Below are 21,509 nucleotides of genomic sequence, written 5' to 3'. Positions count from 1 at the left end.
TTCTAGTTTACTCCGGCAGTAGAGAGCAGCATGAGAAGCACCTGAGCATAGTCTTTAGACCTTGCGGGATCAGCAATTGTATGCCAAATTCACTAAGTGTGAATTTTGGCTTGAGTCTGTGGCATTCCTAAGGCAGGTGGCATCCAAGTATGGGATTATGGTAGATCCGATAAAGATAGCATCAGTTCATGATTGGGCTAGTCCACTTCCCCTATTGACGTTCGTAGTTTTGTTAGGTTGACAGGGTATTATAGATGGTTTGTGAAATGGTTATCTTCTATTGCAGTGCCATTGACCAGATTGACTTAAAAGAATATTCCTTTCCAGTGGTTTGTTGAGTATGAGGCAAGCTTCCTAAAGCTCAAAGCCTTGTTGACTTCAGCTCTGATTCTTACTCTTCCTATTAAGTGCCAGGGATTTACAGTGTATTGTGATGGTTCAAGTATTGGCTTGGGTTACGTTCTGATACAGCAGAGTAAGGTTATTGCATATGCTTCTAGGCAGCTGAAGGTACATGAGTGGAACTACCCCACACATGATTTTAAGTTGGCGGCGGTAGTCTTTGCATTGAAGATTTGGAGGCATTACTTGTATAGAGCCTATTGTGAGGTCTATATCGACCACCGTAGTCTTTTGTATATCTTCAGCCAGAAAGACCTTATTTTGAGATAGCGCAGGTGGTTAGAGTTACTACAGGACTATGATGTCACTATTCTCTATCATCCAGGCAAGGCAAATGTAGTACCATATGCTTTGAGCTGGAAGGCGGTGAGTATGGGGAGTTTGGAATTTTTATCAGTTGAGGAGCAGCCTTTAGCTTCAGACATTCAGTCCTTAGCTAACCATATGGTCCATCTTGATATATCTAAGCCGGGCGAAGTACTATCTAATGTAGAGGCTAGGTCCTCCTTAATGGAACAAATTTGGGCATAACAGTTTAAGGACCCACAGTTGAGGGTGATTTGTGATAAGGTACTCAGTATGGAGGCTAGGAAGGAGACCTTAAATTCGGAGGGCATTTTGAGGATTAAGGGTCGTAACTGTGTTCCTAGAGTTGGAGATCTAGTTAGGCTCATCCTTGAAGAGGCCCATTGTTCAAGATATTCCATTCATCCTGATGCGGCGAAGATGTATCGCGACCTATGGCACCATTATTGGTGGTGTGGGATGAAGTAGGACATCGCAGCTTTTGTGGCTAGGTGCTTAAATTATTAGCAGGTCAAGTTCGAGCATTAGAGGCTAGGTGGTTTGACCCAATGACTACCCATTCCAAAGTGGAAGTGGGAGCAGATAGCTATAGGATTTGTAGTGGGTTTACCACATATGTGCTGAGTTTTTTATTCTATTTGGGTTATCGTAGATTGATTGACGAAGTCTGTATACTTCTTACCGGTCTAAACTACTTACACTTCACAGAAATTGGCTTAGATTTACATCCAAGAGATGGTCCAATTACATGGGTTGCCAGTATTTATCATTTCAGACCGTGGTACGCAGTTCACTTCATATTTCTGGGGGTCTATACAGAAAGAGTTGGGTACCTGAGTCGAGCTCTGCACAACTTTCACCCCCAGATAGATGGTCAATTAGAGAGGACTATTTAAGTCTTAGAGGACATGTTATGGGCTTGTGTTATTGATTTTTGGGGTCACTGGGATTAGTCCTTGTCTTTGGCAGAGTTTGCATATAATAATAACTACCATTCGAGCATCGAGATGACACCTTTAGAGGCATTGTATGGTAGGATATGTCGTTCCCCAAAAGGTTGGTTTGATGCCTTTGAGATTAGGCCTTGGGGAACTGATTTGCTATGTAATTCAATGGACAGAGTTCGTATGATTCAAGAGAGGTACTGCCTAGAGTAGGCAAAAGAGTTATACTGATCGGCGAGTGTGGCCTTTAGAGTTTGGTTGTGAGACCAAGTATTTCTGCGAGTGTTGCCCATGAAGGGCGTGATGAGATTCGGGAGGAGGGGTAAGCTTAGCCCAGGTTCATCGGCCCTTTTGAAATCTTGAGAAGGGTAGAGAAGGTAGCTTATGAGTTGGCCTTTCCCCCAGCACTATCAGGTGTTCACCCTACATGGGAGGTTGAAGTTGATATGATATCACGATATCCTCATCTCTTTCCTTCCATTTCTAGTTGTGGTATTGAGTTCCTTCATGATTCACCTAGTCAAATCTATGTGTTTTAGTCATTTTTATGTTTTATATGCATTCATGTTCATGAAATGAGTTTAAAGTCATGTTTTAGATTGGAATTAAATATTCCATGTTTTTATGTATTTTTGATATGTTTTGAATTCATGTTGGGATGTTGTCTCTTTTCTATTCTATTCATGATAGTTTGATTTCCATTCGAGGACGAATGTTTCCAAGGGGGATGTGTAAGATTTCAGAAGTGGAAAAGTCAGAAAATGGACTTTATAGAAAGTTTCTCCAAAACATTGCAGCATTTTGGCACCAGGTGGATTTCACGGTACACGGACCGTGTACCTCACCACGGGTAGTAAAAGGCTCCATGGGAGTGAACTAGAAAGTTGGAGAAATGGGTGAAAGTACACGACATGGTTTATGGCTCGTGGTGGACTCTACGGACCGTAGACCCATCTGTGAACTGACTCCCCAAGACCCCCTAGTGAGGACCGCAATTGGGTCTATGACCCGTGGAGAGAACCACGGGCCGTGGTGGTCTCTATGGAAGCAACCCCTTCTAAGCCCATCTCACCCTACTTTCACGACCATTACCACGAACCATGGAGAGCTTCTGGGGCATAGTGATCTCCCATTTAGGTGACCGTTTAGAATTTTATTGAGGGTATTTTGATCTTTTCCCTATTGGTTCATTAATGTATTTGGATGGTTTTGGGGGATTAATCCTATTCTTATAACTACTCTAAAACCCTCCTAACTCCCTTATCCACACCCTAACACCCAAGTTACACATCTTCTCTCTAAAAGTTCTCCAAAAGTTCTTCTTTCTCAAGCAAGATTTCAAGGGTTCCAAGCTCATGTCTCCAATTGAAGTGCATTTAGGGCTCTAATTGTCTAAGGTATAAGGGAATTCATCCATGGATCCTTCCATCCATGGAGTCCCAAAGATTTTCTCTTAAATTCTTCTTTTATAATTATCCTCTAGCCTAATTTTTACAAAATTGCATTGGGTCATCTCAATTATAGTTTATTTCATCATTATTGATATAATTATGCACAATTCAAGTTAAGTTGATTTTTATGGACCCATGCCATATGTTATTTTCAAGTATGATTTTAAGGAATTATGATCATGATTTATAAAGGATTTTTTTTATGAATGATTTATATATGATTATCAAGGACTTATGAATGACTCATGAAATTAATGAATGGTGATGAATTATGATCTCAATGATGTTTCAAGCAAAGTATAAATATTTTGAAGGGTTTTTCTCACACTCATGTTAAAGATGGCGAATGGTTCTCTCACTGACTTATGAATTCATAAAGATGAAAGATTTTCTTGTATGAATCAATCATGTTAATGAGTTACTCTTATGACTATTTTATGATGTTGGATTAGTATCTATTATTATCCTTCCTCATGATGTTAATGACTACGATTTATGATTTTTTATTGGGATAATAACTAAGCACCGAGAGGACTTTAAGGTGGTGCTCAGTTCGGAAGCTCAAGTAGCGATCCAAAGGAACTCTAGTAGCAACCTTTAGTCCCTAACTACGTTTCCCATGTAGATTTTGCCAATATGGCCTAGCTAGTTGATCCATAAAAAGCTCAATGTTAAAGAAGGTTCTCACGGAGTCTACCTTGGCAAAGTAGCTTTGCTCTTCTCGATATGGGAGCTACAACGGATTTCATTTTATAGCTTGCGTGGTCTTATATGTTAGTTAAAGGTCATATCCCATACCAAGGTTTATGGTATAGTTTTTTTCTTGATGTTTATAATGCATTGACCACATGGTTATGATATTTAAATATTTTCAAGTTTTAGTCATGTTTTCATGATATCGGTCATGCATCCCATGTTCATATTATTTATTTCCTATTATTACTGTTCATGCATACTTCTCACATACTTAGCACATTCCATGTGCTTTTGCCTATATTGTATCATAATGTATGGACCGATGATCATTGCGCACCTCATATTCATGGCTAGAGTTTGAGCATTACTTTCTCATTGTTGGTGAGCTCTCATATTACGAGGATGAGACATTTATCTTTTCATCGTTTCTATGAATTTATTTCTTATTATGGGTGAGCTAAGAGCTTGTCTTATGCCTCTATCTAGACTAATAAAGGCATGTTAGATGTTCATTGAGTCTATGTTGTCTTTTCTTTTGAGTTGAGACTTATTTCCGCTTTCATGATTTAGTATTATTGTTTTATTTACCTACGTTTGTTCATGTATGATATGCTAAAAGGCTTGGTTGAATTTTTTCGAAATTCTAATCACTGTGTCATGCCTAGGGCCTAGCTTAGATCGTGACATGACTTTATAATAATCAAATATGCATGATATGCTCGTGTAATCATATGTCATGAATACATGTATATTTATGTGCACGCGCGTGCGCAAATGCATGACATACCCAACCAAATGTTAGCAATGGCGGTCTTTTCCGGTAGCTAACCAACATCATATTGCCAACTTGTGGTCATCTGTATAATATAGATAGTCTTCTGGGCAAATAGGCCACCTTCCATCCAATTATAACTCGGAGTCCATGCATAACATTCCATGTATGATATGATCCTTGAATGCACATAGTAGGCCATAACAAGAACTTAGTCAATCTTGACTCATTGGTACTCTTATTCTCATAATCTCATAATCAGTTTCGTATAATATGCAAATGTCTTGTAGAACCTCATATGTTTTCCGAATAAGTTTTAAAACTTAACTCTAACTTTAGAAGAATAACTTAACCCTGAAGATGTTCATAAAAAGGTTAAGGTGCTTCACTTAGTTCCTATATCTAATTCCTTGATAATTTGTAAAAGAAAGCATTTCAAAATCCAAGTGTTTTAATAGTTTAAACATACAAATTATATTTGAGAGTTTTGAAAATCAACGTGTTATTTTAAAGTTCTTCAAAATACATTTTAGTGAGGAAGAAGGATGGGTTGTAAATACTAAATGTCTTTCATAATTTTTTTAAGTTATACCACCCAAAGAAGAATAAGAATTCATACATCTGGACATATAGTCAAGGAAGCCGATAAAATGACATATAAATATTGAATACCCTATATAACCAAACGAGTGGAATATCAATATAATGGAGTCACAAAAATACTTCAATTGCTATCCCAATGCATTTCACATAAGATCTTTCTAGTAATAGAATAATAAAATGTTGTATTTGACGATTTAGGAGTTTTCTAAAATACATATTCCAAGGAAGGACAATGAGTAGCCTTAACATACCTCGATTTTGGGTCTTAAGGTATTAATATGGACTATACCCCTTCCTTGCAATATGTAATCTACATAAAATCAAGTGACACAACCATTACAAATAGAACATTAACACGTTAGGGTCAAAGTAGCAATTTAGAGATTACTAGGAGAGTGATTAGCTCGTCGGACTCTTTTTAGACATATGCTTGATTACATTTTCTTCTCCAAATTACAACCACAAATTAATGACATAACAGACATTTTTCAGTGGTTATTAACAATTGGAGGCCTACGAAATAGTCCACCACAACCAAATAGAGTATGCTTGCACGATAATAAAAACTCGGTATATCGTCACACCCCTCCTTTCCAACCCCAAAATAGCCACAACCAAACCCCAACCATGAGTCTTCAAACCTTTAAAACCAGAACTATATATAATAAAGTCCTATAATTGTTCAACATAATCATAATAACTCGAACTCACGACTTTCGATCACCATCCTGTGAGTTCGTCCAACAATTACATTTGAAATCATATCTTTCTCCTCATAAGCGATAAGGGGTTAAGAGGGCACAACCTTAACATAAACATAATGGAATTTGTAGTATTTAAATTTATACCCTCATATAATAAACAGTCTCCTCAAACACAAGACCTTGAATTAAGAAGAAACCATTGGAAAATCACAATGCAATAATAGAACTAACATTATGTATTTTATCTTATAATTCAATACCCATTTATACTTCTTCTTCTCTCTCAGATGCATATCAACAACCACACACATACAAATCATTTTCCAAAAATTCCAGCAACAACAACATCAGAAAAATGCTTCAAAACTGCTCAACATCACATAACAATCCAAATACGATTTTCCAACGGTCTATTCGTATATTCTTGCTCACATAACTTAGCTATAACTTGAATTCACTCAATAAAATAAAGAATGAGAATTATTACCTCCAAATAGCATCATCACCACCTAAAAATGATACTTCTTCACCTCGAAAAATCCTTCAAATCACAACCAACGAGGAGGAAAGAAGTAAGAGAATCTCCACGAACATTCTAAAGGTGAAACCACATTGAGATTTTAGAAATCTTGTCTTGGATAATACGGGAACCTTATAGAGTATTTTGGGCTGTTTTTCTTCTTATTTGTGTGAAAATAATGAGATAAAACGAAGGAAAATCAAATCTTATAAAGCTAAACCAACATAGGGGCTAGGGGCCCACCTTTACGTGCCTACTTGTGCAATCTCACAAAAATGTAAATATCTCTCTATTCTGAAGTAGTATAAATGAATGGTTTAGTGCGTTGGAAACTAGACTCATAGACCTTCAATTTGGTATATCGGGGGGGCCTCCAAAACTTAATAGATTAGGAGAAAATCTCTGAGATATTTAACTCAAATTTCAGAAAGTTTATTAAAGAAACTTACGCTTACTTTTGTCAATTTTTATTTCGCAACTCGTTTGACTTTAAAACTTAACTTACGATCATTGCACGACTATATTACCTCATAACACATTCTTCTTAGCATATAGTACACTCTTAATCTTACCCCGAAGGTACTGGTTAATTTAAACCTTCCCAACGTGCGGGATGTTACACGGACATTCCTTTAACTTGAACTTGTTTAAGGACATCCTTTACCTATAACTTTAGCCTAATTTTTTGATATTACCACCCCTTTGCAACCTTATTCTTCCAACATGATACACCAAATCATATACACCTCATACACTAATATCATGTGATGTATATTATGCGAAAAAAATACGGAGTCTCCCAGAGGAAAGGTGAAACCACAGCAAAAAGCTATATCAAAAATTATAATTAGAAACAATAAGCAGAATCAAGAAGTTAATAGAGCAAAAATTGCACAAAAATCTATTTATGAGAATAGAGAAATAGTAAGCACATGCTCTAACAATGTCGTCTATAAAAAGGAAATGGAAAAGCCCAATGGAATATTTGCATGCCTTTCGGCCCACCCTAAACAATCTTCGTCCATTTTTTGGTTATCGTGGATACGAACCCACACACAACACACCTCCACTCTCTCTAAGCTCAAAGCATCTCACACAAACCCTAATCATCACGCGCATCTCATCTCACTTCCTTCACTCCTTCATATTCTCCATTTTTGGTACCCTCTCTTCCTATTATCATTTCTCTTCCAACTTTTCAATTAACGCATTTTTTTTTTGTTTTTTTAATCTTGTTGATTTGTTGAAATGGTTGAATCGAGCAGTTCAGAGCACTTTATGCTTCCTGTGAAGAGGTCATCGACAGTTGAAGTCGGAGGACAGAACGAAGCCTTTTCAGTGGATCCTTTAACCAAGAAGTACAAGGTCACTGCCGCCGCTGCTGGTGATTCGTCGACGGTGACTATGGGAGGAGCTGGTTCTGCTACCGGTGATGTTAGCGCTAACGGCAACGCCACTAATGTCCGTACCGGTGGCATATCTCCGGTCGATCTGCGTAATCTGTCTGATATCGATGAGGATCTTCACAGCCGTCAACTCGCCGTCTATGGACGTGAAACTATGCGTAGACTTTTTGCAGCTAATGTTCTCATCTCTGGCTTGCAAGGCCTTGGCGCTGAAATTGGTATATTTTTCTGTATTTATTCCTCTTGCTATTTACTGTGCTGGAATTGAAAGTTCGAAGTCTGGCATTAAAGGAGAATTTAATGAAGTATGATTTGTTTTCTTCTTTGTAAAGTTTTCATTTCCATTTCCGCGCATGAAATGGTGTATATTAAAGTTTTCATTTCATTTCCATTGATGCCTAGTTGATTGATAATGTATGTTGTTGCATGTGGGCCTGAATGCAGTAGAATGGATAATGATGCCTAGTTGACTGATAATGTCTGTTTTGCATGTGCTCTTTCACTGACCTACTTTTGTAGATTTTCGAGATAGTGATAACTGATAAAATGAGGATTTGATTGGGAGTCATCAATGTGCTGAATATGACAACTATTCTGTTAAAAGTATGTGATATAACAGACTTGTGTTTCCTTATTGCAGCAAAGAACCTTATTCTTGCGGGTGTGAAGTCTGTTACTTTGCATGATGAAGGAAATGTGGAGTTGTGGGATCTATCTAGCAATTTTATCTTCACAGAGGAGGATGTTGGGAAGAATAGGGCACTTGCTTCTGTCCAGAAGTTGCAAGAGCTAAACAATACTGTCATTATCTCTACGTTGACGGATGCTTTGACTAAAGAACAACTTTCCAATTTCCAGGCAAGTAGACATGTGCCTGATATTATTGATTTTGACTATAATGCATAATTTTCGCGTCTTATGACTTACTGATTGTACTACTGTTGTAACGCTGATGCAGTAATTTTAAACCAGTCCCAAACTAGTTGGACCGGCATTATAAATTGTCTACACCTGTTTGGCTCCATTTGGTCCATTTTATTCTACTACTCACTAATTATACTTTAGGACAACATAGGAGATCTAAATCTCACACTTGCCCCTATATTGACATACAAGTCGGAAAAACTAACCAAACCAAGATCTAATTTAAAATATCATCATAGTTAAACCAAGTTGTGGTTTCTTTCCACGTAATAGTGAGAATGGTTAAGATTTTATAAAAAACCGAATTGATCCGTGTTTGGATTAATTATAGAAAGTGAAAGTTGTTGCGATTTTCCATTCGAAAAGTGATATATTTTTAATTTCCAGAACAGAAATGACCTATATCCTGATTAAGTGCATAAAGAAAATGTCTCTAATTTAGTTTCCTAGATCTCTTATTTATTTGACTTCTAGTCACTTTGTCAAGGATAAAATCTCTTTGCCAATTTTACCTATCCAAAAGAAAAGGATCCTAGCTTTTCAATAAATGTTACTATAGTTGCAAAAAGGATATAGGCCATATACCGATCAACAGAGATCTATTTTAAATATAATTCAAGCTAAATGAAATTGTAGTTGCTTTACACTATACAGTTATAATAGTTAAGATTTCATAAACACTAGTGGCCTGTGTCCGTATTTATTGTGGGAGTGACAGTATCAGGAATGTATGTTTGGGCGGTGAAGCATTGGTGTCAGTAGTTATGTTTTTTATTGTCAGTGATATGAGCATAACAGAGTTAATTTTGCCGAGATGTTATAATTATGCTACTAATATCCTGGCATGGTTTTGGGGAAGATAACATCCTGAATGCGCTATACTTTATTTGCAGGCCGTTGTATTTACAGATATCAGCTTAGAGAAGGCTTTTGAATTTGATGATTACTGTCATACACACCAGCCTCCGATCGCTTTCATCAAAACTGAAGTTAGAGGCCTTTTTGGTAGTGTATTTTGTGACTTTGGCCCTGATTTTACAGTTGTTGATGTTGATGGTGAGGATCCCCACACAGGAATCATTGCATCTATCAGCAATGACGATCCTGCTCTTGTGGCATGTATTGATGATGAGAGGCTCGAGTTTCAGGATGGGGACTTGGTTATATTTTCTGAAGTGCGGGGCATGACAGAGCTAAATGATGGGAGGGCTAGAAAAATAAAAAGTGCAAGGCCATATTCATTTACTATTGAAGATGATACCACAGAGTATGCAGCATATGAAAGAGGGGGTATCGTCACTCAAGTCAAGGAGCCTAAATCGTTAAAATTCAAGCCACTGCGAAAAGCAATTAGGGATCCTGGTGACTTTCTTCTGAGTGACTTCTCCAAGTTTGACCGCCCACCTATTTTACACTTGACCTTTCAAGCCCTAGATAAGTTTGTGTCTTTATCAGGACATTTTCCTGTTGCTGGATCTGAGGAAGATGCTCAGAGGCTAATCTCAATTGTGACTGACATGAACAATAGTCTCGTTGCAAAAGTTGAGATCGACCATAATCTTATTAGGAACTTTGCATTTGGTGCACGGGCTGTGCTAAACCCAATGGCAGCCATGTTTGGGGGTATTGTTGGGCAAGAAGTTGTGAAGGCTTGCTCTGGGAAGTTCCATCCACTATACCAGGTCAGTAAATGAATTGTTATAATTTAGCCAGAACTCTTAAATTTCATGCATATTTTTAGTCGGGATGATCTGTTTAACTTGTTGCTGCCTTGTTTGAACAAGTTCATATTAGATCATATGGGACTTGTTTCTAGATTTTTAACGCCAATTTGAATGGAGTGCTAGGGAACTCTATCTGAACACGATTTTGCTTCTGAAGCATGATGTTTTGAGTCTGTCTTCTTGACTGTCAATATACGTATGTATGTATCTTTGGCAGTGTGGTAACTATTACCTGAAATTTTGGATTAAATTAGTTTCCGGTGCTGCATATATAGCCTTTTGTTGTCATTTATGGTTGCTTTTTTAATAGTCTTGGAATGTTCTGTCACTGAACCATTTGTTTTCAATCTGTTTGCGACAGTTTTTCTACTTTGACTCTGTTGAATCTCTTCCAACTGAACCATTGGATCCAAATGATTTGAAGCCCTTGAATAGTCGTTATGATGCCCAAATCTCAGTTTTCGGAAACAAGCTACAGAAGAAGCTGGAAGAGGCAAAAGCTTTTGTAGTTGGGTCTGGTGCACTTGGGTGTGAGTTCTTGAAGAATTTAGCTCTCATGGGGGTTTGTTGTGGTGATGAAGGAAAGCTAACAATTACAGATGATGATGTCATTGAGAAGAGCAATCTTAGTAGGCAATTCCTCTTCCGTGACTGGAACATTGGGCAAGCCAAGTCTACTGTTGCTGCTGCCGCTGCTTCTCTGATCAATCCTCGCATTCACATTGAAGCACTGCAAAACCGTGCAAGCCCTGAAACAGAAAGTGTATTTGATGATACATTCTGGGAGAATTTGAGTGTTGTGGTCAATGCACTAGATAACGTGAATGCCAGGCTTTACATTGATCAGAGGTGTTTGTATTTTCAAAAACCACTATTGGAGTCTGGAACCTTGGGTGCCAAGTGCAACACTCAGATGGTAATTCCTCACCTTACAGAGAATTATGGTGCATCAAGGGATCCACCAGAAAAACAAGCACCTATGTGTACAGTTCACTCTTTCCCACACAACATCGATCATTGCTTAACATGGGCACGGTCAGAATTTGAGGGTTTGCTTGAAAAGACACCAACTGAAGTTAATGCTTATCTGATTAATCCTAGTGATTACATATCTGCTATGCAAAAGGCTGGTGATGCACAGGCCAGGGACATTTTGGATCGTGTTCTTGAATGCCTCGATAAGGAAAGATGTGATTCATTTGAAGACTGCATAACCTGGGCTCGCCTGAGGTATAACCATCAAAAAACCAACTAAACTTTTACTCATTTGAGCAGATTTTTTACATATGCTCTTAACCATTTGCTTTTCCTTGTAACCAGGTTTGAAGATTACTTTGCAGACCGTGTGAAGCAGTTGACATATACTTTTCCCGAGGATGCTACTACAAGTAGTGGTGCTCCATTCTGGTCAGCACCAAAGCGTTTCCCTCGGCCATTGCAATTTTCTATTGATGATGCCAGTCATCTTCAATTTCTCCTGGCAGCCTCCATGTTACGAGCAGAAACATTTGGCATTCCCATTCCAGATTGGGTTAAGAACTCTCCTCAAAAGTTAGCTGAAGCTGTTGGTAAAGTGATTGTCCCCGATTTCCAGCCAAAGAAAGATGTGAAGATTGTGACAGATGAGAAAGCAACCAGCATGTCGGCTTCATCCATAGATGATGCTGCAGTCATCAATGAGTTGGTGAGGCAGCTGGAAACGTGTCGTCAGAAACTACCTTCAGGTTACAAGATGAACCCCATTCAATTTGAAAAGGTGCACACTCTCTCTCTATTGCGTGCATGTTGCATATGTTAAAAGGCATCTTTTGATAGCACGATCATTTGGTTTGGTGAATGCGTTTCCTGGTAGGAAGAAAAGAAAAGGATCTGACATGTATATACAGACTGGTGCTGAACTTGAGGAACCACATGATGTTTTAACAAACATTTTATGAGGAAGATCAACTTCTTACCGTGATAGATGTTCAATTTATAATCATATGTTTATTTCTTCCATCTTCTCTCCAAATTAAGTTTGTCTGAATTACAGGATGATGACACCAACTATCATATGGACTTCATTGCTGGACTTGCAAACATGAGGGCTAGAAACTATAGCATCCCTGAAGTGGATAAACTGAAGGCCAAATTCATAGCAGGGAGGATCATTCCAGCAATTGCTACTTCTACTGCTATGGCCACTGGTCTTGTTTGTCTAGAGCTCTATAAGGTTTTGAATGGAGGTCATAAGGTGGAGGACTACCGCAACACTTTTGCCAACTTGGCTCTTCCTTTATTTTCCATGGCTGAACCAGTTCCACCAAAGGTGATCGAGCATAAGGACATGCACTGGACTGTGTGGGACAGGTGGATTTTGGAAGACAATCCAACTTTAAGGGAGCTTCTTCAGTGGCTTCAAAACAAAGGTCTGAATGCTTATAGCATCTCTTACGGGAGCTGCTTACTTTATAACAGCATGTTCCCTAAGCATAAAGAGCGTATGGATCGGAAAATGGTGGATCTTGCCAAGGAAGTGGCCAAGGCAGATTTGCCTCCATACAGGAAACATTTTGATGTGGTAGTGGCTTGTGAGGATGATGAAGACAATGATGTTGATATCCCTCAAATTTCCATTTATTTCAAGTAGGTTGTTTGTTCTATCCTGTAACCACTCACAAGAGTAGCCTGAAATCATAGGTTACAGTTGATTTTCTTCATGCTATGTTTGGTCTTTCTTTGTTGGCAAAGCTAGATAGATAGATAGATATATTATTTTCTGTACTAGCTAGCCTGCGTACAAAGTCAGAACCGACTGTTGAGTAGTAAAAATATGTTGACTGTTGGAACTTCGAGCATCTACTTTGTGGCATGTCTCCATTTTCTAGCTCAACTATTTGAAGAAATAGCTGATGTTTCGTTGATGGATTCAAAGTTGTGAACTAACCATTTGCTTCGGTACCATAATTTCTAAAATGCTGCTGCTGTGATATTTACATTTCCAAACTTGGTTAAAGTGGTTCTTTTCGGTTATTGTAGCTGAATTATTGTTCTGATAGGAATATGTGATTAAAAAGGAAAAACGAGTACAACCATGGAAAAATTTATATGCCTGACTTATTTTTTCTCGACAATGAGTAGGGTGTATTTGTATAGTCCAGAATAAGGTGTATTATAATAAGAATAGTACCATCTATTGTTAATGCAAGGGCTAAAATAATATCAAAGTGAATATAACACTGGACCCAATAGTCATATGCTGATTTCCTCCCCTTTGGTCTCCTGGCATCTGAATTATGGAGGAAAATCTCTTTAAATTGGCTTTTGGCCATTTAAAATGAAAAATTCACACTGAAGAACAAGATAATATTACTCTCCCCCGTCTCATTTTATTGATGCACTTTGATTGAAGATGAAATTTAAGAATTTTTTTTTAAAAAAAATTAGTGATCGATAACAAGTATATGTAGTTATAAATTATGTCACTATAAAATACAGTTATCAATTTAGAAAAATTAAATCATTCTCATTAAAAAGGTAAAAATGAAAAGTTTAAAAGTAAATTTGTTTTTAAATATAAATAATATCATTCTTCCTGGGACAAACTAAAAAAAAAAAGATGCATCACATTGTCATATACAACTGTGTTTTTTAACAATTATATTCAAAGTAAGTACACTGACAGGCTAATATTAGTATTGTCTATACACTTTTGGCACTTGATAGGAAACACAAGTAAAAGAAAATATCATAGAGAATGAATTGTAGTTTTCTGCTATTGTGTTCTTGTTCTACATCCAAGTTGAAACTCTGACTAAGGATGTCCCTTTCCATTCCAAGACCATCTCATGCTGTCTTTCTTCTTCAATCCTCACTTTTAATGGAGTTTCTCTTTCATTCACCACTTCTTTGGCTTGTAATAAGTTTTCTTTGCTTACTCTCATACCCTGCAACCCAATTTCTCCACAAGAATTAGAAGCACTTCTTGTCATCTCTTCCCAGTTTTGAAACCAAGAAGATGAGCACATTTGAGGTGCTAGAAAAAGGGATTCCATGGCAAGTCTTGCTTGTGAAAGATAAGCTGGAAAATACAACTCCAATGACTCGAAAATCGATTGGTAATATATCAAATTCTTGTTAAAGAATGAAGAAAAAGTATTGTTTGTGTTTTGACTATTGTCCATTGCTTCTCCATCACCAAAAGTGACAAGTCCTCTGTGAGTTGAAGAATTAGCTAATAACAATTCCTTAGCTAGTTTTAGAAACTCTAACGCATCGATTCTACGTGTTCTTTTCCCCATATGGAGTTTAAACATACAATTGAAAACCAACCATTCACTCCTTTTACCCCTTTTCTTCATTCTTCTCAATTCACTTGACAATTCTTCAAATGTCATCTCCTCAACTTGTAATGCTAGTCCAAAAGGATTAGCATAATCAAGAAATCTTCTTTTGGTCTCCTCAAATCTCAACTTATCACTTGTTGATTCTTCTTCTGTTTTCTTTATGAACGTAAATCTTAAAGCCTTTCTTTTTTGGCCCATGGCTTCAATAATTGGAGGCCATTGAATCCCTTTTCCAATGTCATAATCTATTATATGAATGGTTTGTGCATCATCAGGAACAGCTTCTATAATTGCTGAGTTAGCAGCAAAATGAGCAAATTTCCCTAATGGGAAAATTTGGTAGAAGGCCTTGAATGCTACTTCAATAATCTTGTTTGATTCTTGTCTCAAGTAACTTCCTTGATCCTCTATTTCCTGGAATAAGTTAGAAGCAACTCGTTCCAATGATTCGCCTAAAGGATTTATTTTCCCCTTTATGCTTCTTATGATCACTTGTGCTAGTTCCTTGTGATCATTTTCCATTGCCTCTCCATAAGCTGATAATAAGTGATGAAGGGTATCCATTTCTCTACTATTTCCTGGAAGTACAAGTGAAATAGCACCATTTCTTGATGGTATTATCGTTGTTGAGGTGTCAATGGATACGCTTGAACTACATGAATCTCCATCTTTTTGCGTGTCTGAAGTGATTTTCATATTATCATATCCTTCATGTTCACTATCGTTTAACCATCGGGAGACATCAACAAACTCCATATCATCCATGGGAAGATCAGCTAGAACATCATCATCAGGGAAAAGGGATGTGAAATCTGAGAAGGAAATTTCAGAGGAATCTTGATCTTTGGAGTTGAGTGAAGAATAAGAAACACCATGATTTTGATATTCATAAAAGGGATCAATTTGGTTAGTTGAAGACCATAAGTTGTGAAGAATCATCTTCTTGATGCTTTTCTTACAAGGGAAGAAGAAATTTTCCCTTTTTGTAGGTTTGTGTGTTTTAACTGTATGCTCCCAATGATTGGTGAAGAGGTATATATAATATCATTGGAGGAAATTTTAAAGTAATTTCTTTATAACAAGAATTCTCAAAAAGGGAACTCATAACATTTGAAATACCAAATTGGAGACTAGAAATCTAAAAATGTTGAGAGTTTCACATATAAAGAGGGATTGGACGTATACGCCATGTACATCATTTTAAAATTATTATCGTAATTTAACTTATTGTAACGGATTACAATAACAATTAAGAAAAGGAATATAAAATTACACAAATATTCCTACCATAAATACTAGTTCACTCTATAGTTTGAAATACTTACATATATTCTCACTAATTAATAATTTTATACTAAATTTTAAGTCAGATACACCACTCCTTCATATTTCAGATAGATACATGTATATTTCAGTTATATATATGTATCAAACATATTAAATACATGTATCTTTAATACCAAATACATTTTAAATTATAGATACATAGGAAGAGATGAGAGAGTAGAGAGGGAGAGAGCCGGGCAAGAGAGGAGAGAGGCTAGCAAGATAAGAGAGAGACGAACGAGAGAGTCAATGTATTCCAAATACATTCGAAACACGCTTGGATGTATCTGGAACAAACTATACCTAATTTGACCTGCATATATTGAGATACATGTATTTGAGCGGCGAAGTAAATGTAGTATGAAAAATAATTTCGAAAACTAAAGTAAAAACACATAATTAGGCTCTAAAATAGTGAAATTTATGATGTTTGCTTTAATAATTATCACTAAATTTTCAGCAAGTTTGGTTCGACTATAGAAATCTTTCACTGATGATGTTTCCCCCTTATGCTCATCTTAGTCAGATGCTATACAAATAAAATATAAACTTGAACTGTTCTATAGTTTCTACGGCTCAGACAGAATTAAAAGATTCCTAGAAGAAATATGACCTAAAATAACACACTAATATGTCTAATACATAATCTCTAACTAATTGATATCCCCTCTATCGACCTTTCTTCCGCTATCCCCTGTTGTAACTTGATATAATGAGTCGTTTGGTGTGAGATATAAGGTATAGTAATCTCGAAATAAAATGTAAGATTATTTTATCCGTTATTTAATTGGAGATATTAGGTAATTCTTGAATTATTTATCCCACCATTTATACCTCAGGGGTCATTTGGTTTGAATATAAGTTATGATGAAATGAATGAATTAGATTCGGCGCACCCGTGTGGGTCAATTCGAATTCATTTAAATAATAAATAATATATATTTAATAGATAAAAGGAAAGAGACAACTATTAAAAATGTTACGGAAAAGTTGTATCATTTTACAATAAATAAAAGAGAAGAGATACAACTGATCAAAATGTTTCTGAAAAGTTGTATTCCTTTACATAAAAGGGCAGTTTTAAGAAAAAAAAACATTTTTTTCTTTTTTTCTTCCTCTTCCTTCTCCAATTCCTGAAAGTTCAATTGAAGATTCTTGTGAAGATTTCTTCTCCAAAAAGGAACAGACTTCTGTAATAGGTACGAGATTATAGACTGTGACTTTTTTATGCGGTGTAGTTCGTCTTTGAATGTGATTACATTGTTAGACTAATGAAACAAATTCAATGATCCTACAAACTGTGTGTTTGAGTAGATTCTTCATTGGCATCACAACCTGGTTATTTATTATTCCAGTCTATATATTAACACTGTTAAAATGAGAAATTAACGGTAATAACTGACTTATGTGTGTCGACTTCTGGTTTTTTGTTATTTAACAGTATTTCGTGATTGTGATTTAAAGATAAAAGGTTAAGATCCCTTCTTTTAATCAAAGTTTTAAGGTTTTTTTTTTTTGGTTACAGACCGTTTGCTTTCAAAGTTTGTTGGGAATTAGGATATTGCCCTTTCCAACTCTTCTTATGGAAGTTGTCTGTAGCAGGACATTTTTTTTAAAAAATAGTATTAAATTTTCTTTGAGGCAATTTACAACTATGGTAATGGTTGTAATATTTTAATCACATGTGTGGTGACAAAAATCAAAACCTTAATGTCTAGTTTTTTTTATTAAAGAAAAAAAAATGTGACAGAAACCCATAATCACAATTGCATTGCAGACAACCACAAACCCAGTTCATCATTTTTTTTTAACAAGAATAGATGTGCTCTTTGACTGAGTTGAATAATTCAATAGATACGAATTGTTCCTGTAGGCACTAATATGCATTTGTGTGCATATACGAATATTTTTTTTAAATAAATAAATAAATATGAGTGGATAGATGCAGTCCAAGGGACAAGCCACAAAACTTTTTTTAAATGATGTGTTTGTTCGGACTTGTATGCTCACATAAATTTTTTTTAAATGACAATGTATATTTAATTTTGCACAATAATTGTTTATATGTGACATGACTTTAATGAATTTATTATTTAATTATTTGTGTTAATTATTGTTATTGAGTGTTTTTATATCTGTTATAGAATTTATGCTTATTTAATCTTGAATTTGTGTGATTTAAGATAAGTATTTCTTAGCTAATTAGTTGTGTTTAAATTTACAACATATTGAAATTCAGATGATGATTGAAAATTTAGTAAACTTTTGATTCTGAATCTAATATGAAATAAATATTTACATAGTTAATTATTTTAAGAATGATTATGTATATGAATTTAGGCTACAATTATGTACATAGTTGTCTCATATAATTTTATACTTGTTTAAGTCAGTATGTCAAATGCTGCAAAAAATATTATTGTCGAACTTAACAAAGGTGATAAACTTAACGATAATAGTTATGAAATATGGAGCATTCAATATGTCCTGGAAGAGCAAGAGGCTCTTGAAGTTCTTAATATGTCTATGACACTTTCCTAAAACAGGTGATACTCCACAACATAAGAGAGATCTTGAGGCATATCAGGCTTTGAAAAAGAAGAATTCTCTTTCTCGCATAACATTGTTAAGCAGCATGGATAATAATATTATAAGAGAATTCCGACAGTATGACCTCCAAAGAGGAGGTCAAAGGAATTGATACCTTCAAACTTGAAATGCGAGGTGGCCGAACTATGCTTTTACATGATGTACTATTTGCCCCTTCAATTCGCTGAAATCTAGTCTCCATCAGAATGATGATTAAGTTATGATTTAACTTTTTCTTTCATGAACATGGTATGGATATGTATTTAGCCGAGATAAAATATGGCACTGATTATTTTTATGATCGATTTTTTGTATTGAATGTTATACAAAGTTTCAATAATAATAATAATGTTAATTTTTCCTTAGTTACGTGTTCTAACTATGAGAATGAGGTAAATACATGGCATACTAGGCTTGACCATATTGATCAGCAAAGAATGAATCACTTAGCTATAGAAGATTTGTTTGGCACAATAGATAAAGTAGAATTGTTTATTTGTGAAACTTGTCTAGCCGGAAAAACTGCAAGGAAACCATTTGGGAAAGGCACAAGAGCTGATACTTCATTGCAATTAATTCATTGTGACATTTGTGATCCAATGAACGTAAGGGCAAAACATGGTGTTATTTACTTCATCACTTTTATTGATGATTTTACTCGATTTGGTTAAGTATATTTGATTTCTCACAAATTTGAAGCTTTAAGTTGTTTTATTAAATTTATGAATTTAGTTGAGAATCAATTGGATATAAAAATAAAAGTTTTAAGAACCGATCAAGGAAGAGAGTATTTGTTTGATGAGTTCAAACGATTATGTGAAGAAAAGAGAATTCAAAGACAACTAACTACTCCTTATACTGCACAGTAAAATGGTGTTGAAGAATGACAAAATAGAACCTTGTTAGAAATGGTTAGGTCGATGATTGCACAAGCAAAATTGTCAATCTCCTATTGGGGTGATGTCTTGCTCACTGCTACATTTGTACTTAATGTGTCCCTTCAAAATCAGTTACAACTACGCCATATGAGTTATGGACTAAATGAAAGTCCGATTTGAACATTTTGAAGCCTTGAATTTGTGCTGCTTTTATTAATAATCCTTCTTACCAACATGGAAAACTAAGTCCAAGGAGAAGAAAATATATCTTTATAAGTTACTCTGAACAATTTAAGGGTTATGTGTGTCACTATAACTGAAGTTGAGGCACATGAGTTTACATTCATAGAGAATGATTTTCCTAAGTAAGGCGAGATAGGTCAAGACTTGTCTCTTTATGAAACTACGAACCGGATTGTTTCTGCTGTCGAAGTTCAAATGGATTTGAGTGGGAGTCACTTTAATGATAATTGATTAGTTCCGATTTTCATAGATATACCATCTGAATTAAATCCCGTTGTATTTAAAATAATATGCATTGCATAAATTTTAAGAACAAGTTTTTGTTTACAAAAATACCCTTCACTTTATTTAGTTTTTTATATTTTTTTGCAAGCTTTAGATTCATTCTTAAAAATAAAACTTTCATCTTATTTAGCTTAAATATTTTTGTTTGTGCATTTCCATGATGGTACCATATGTATTTAAAAACAAACTTTTATCTTATTTAGCTTTAAAATATAACTTTTTTCTTAAATTTGTTATAACTTTCTTCTTAAATCTGTTAAAATAAAAAAAGATCTATTATTTATATCACTTCATTTAATTAGCACATATCACACTTAAATTGTAAAATATTAAAGTTTTCATTTTAATTGATAAGTAACATACAAGCTTTCAAGTAACTAAAAAAATATATAATTAAAAATATTTAATTTAGTAGTAGAGAAGTATAAATATAAATAGACATTAAAATTAATCAAATAAATTAATAAATAAAAATTATATTTCTATAGTTTAATTTTTTAATAAAAAAATATGAAGAACTATCATAAAAATAAGGAGTAATGAAGGTTGTGAATGTTATTATACATGGTATTAAAAATAATGTGAATATACGTGAACGTGAAAAGAGATATATAAAAAAGGATTTAAAGGGATATTTTTGTTATTTTTCTTATTTTATCCTGGGATAAGTTATTCCAAAATTATTATACCATCCAAGAGGAGGAATAACTTATCACAATATTAATTATTAATTTCGAAATAAGTTATTCCGGAATTACTATACCATCCAAGAGGAGGGATAACTTATCCCGGTACTATTATTAATCCGGAAAAGTTATTCCCAACTTGCCAATCAAACAACAAATTAAGTGACACTATAATTTTAATTTCGAAACTATTTGTTATTATCTTTCACACCAAACGATCCCTTAGTGATAGAATAAATTATCTCATATACATGATGAAATAACTTATTCGAAATAATCTATTCCGAGATAAGTTGTTCCCACTCAAACAGCCCTTACAAACTTAGTACAAACAGTTTATTATAGTTTAATAGTGCTAAATTTATTTTTATATTACACTATCAATATATATAATTAAATTATATAAGAAATGCTCTTTTGCTTTAAAAAATCAGTACATAAAGACAAAAGACTAATCAACTGTTTTTACGGAGTTTTTTTCTATTAAAGTTCCATGTTGAGTCATCTTTTTTTTCTTGGAATGTTCTAAATATTTTTTTAGGTTCCATATCATGTCAGTAATCATTATAGGAAATTATTAAAGCTCTCCATATGGCCACAGTTTTGTCCTGAATGTTATCAAAATACTTTCTTCATTTTAATTTATTTAAACCATTTTTCCGTCCGTTTAAAAAATAATAATCATTTCTTTTTTAATAATTTTTTAATTTTAATTTTCCACATTA

The 21,509-nt window shown here is 35.0% G+C and overlaps 2 protein-coding genes across 2 annotated transcripts; one reads left to right on the top strand and one right to left on the bottom strand.

Annotated features, from left to right (window-relative positions):
• The first annotated feature begins 7,324 nt into the window (after window positions 1–7,324).
• On the top strand, window positions 7,325–13,283 carry LOC129882436 (ubiquitin-activating enzyme E1 1-like). The gene is made up of 7 exons (XM_055956728.1): window positions 7,325–7,558; window positions 7,664–8,022; window positions 8,445–8,662; window positions 9,622–10,410; window positions 10,814–11,682; window positions 11,773–12,208; window positions 12,485–13,283. Exons 1-7 carry the CDS (start codon window positions 7,362–7,364, stop codon window positions 13,079–13,081), a joined length of 3,465 nt encoding a protein of 1,154 aa, XP_055812703.1. The 5' UTR covers window positions 7,325–7,361; the 3' UTR covers window positions 13,082–13,283.
• Window positions 13,284–14,031: 748 nt separating this feature from the next.
• On the bottom strand, window positions 14,032–15,867 carry LOC129881568 (protein NODULATION SIGNALING PATHWAY 2-like). The gene has a single exon (XM_055955740.1). It carries the CDS (start codon window positions 15,714–15,716, stop codon window positions 14,223–14,225), a length of 1,494 nt encoding a protein of 497 aa, XP_055811715.1. The 5' UTR covers window positions 15,717–15,867; the 3' UTR covers window positions 14,032–14,222.
• Window positions 15,868–21,509: the final 5,642 nt, after the last annotated feature.

The sequence above is a fragment of the Solanum dulcamara genome, chromosome 3, assembly GCF_947179165.1.
Source record: "Solanum dulcamara chromosome 3, daSolDulc1.2, whole genome shotgun sequence".
Taxonomy (NCBI): domain Eukaryota; kingdom Viridiplantae; phylum Streptophyta; class Magnoliopsida; order Solanales; family Solanaceae; genus Solanum; species Solanum dulcamara.
Note: the sequence above shows the minus strand (reverse complement) of the source record. Positions and strands in the feature narration are given on the sequence as shown.

Excerpts from the sequence above, each read along its gene's own strand:
- LOC129882436 (XM_055956728.1), top strand. The coding sequence starts at position 7,362 with ATGGAAAAGCCCAATGGAATATTTGCATGCCTTTCGGCCCACCCTAAA. Across the intron at positions 7,559-7,663 it reads CTTCATATTCTCCATTTTTG|TTCAGAGCACTTTATGCTTC; the intron begins GTACCCTCTCTT and ends TGAATCGAGCAG. Across the intron at positions 12,209-12,484 it reads ACCCCATTCAATTTGAAAAG|GATGATGACACCAACTATCA; the intron begins GTGCACACTCTC and ends TCTGAATTACAG.
- LOC129881568 (XM_055955740.1), bottom strand. The coding sequence starts at position 15,716 with ATGATTCTTCACAACTTATGGTCTTCAACTAACCAAATTGATCCCTTT.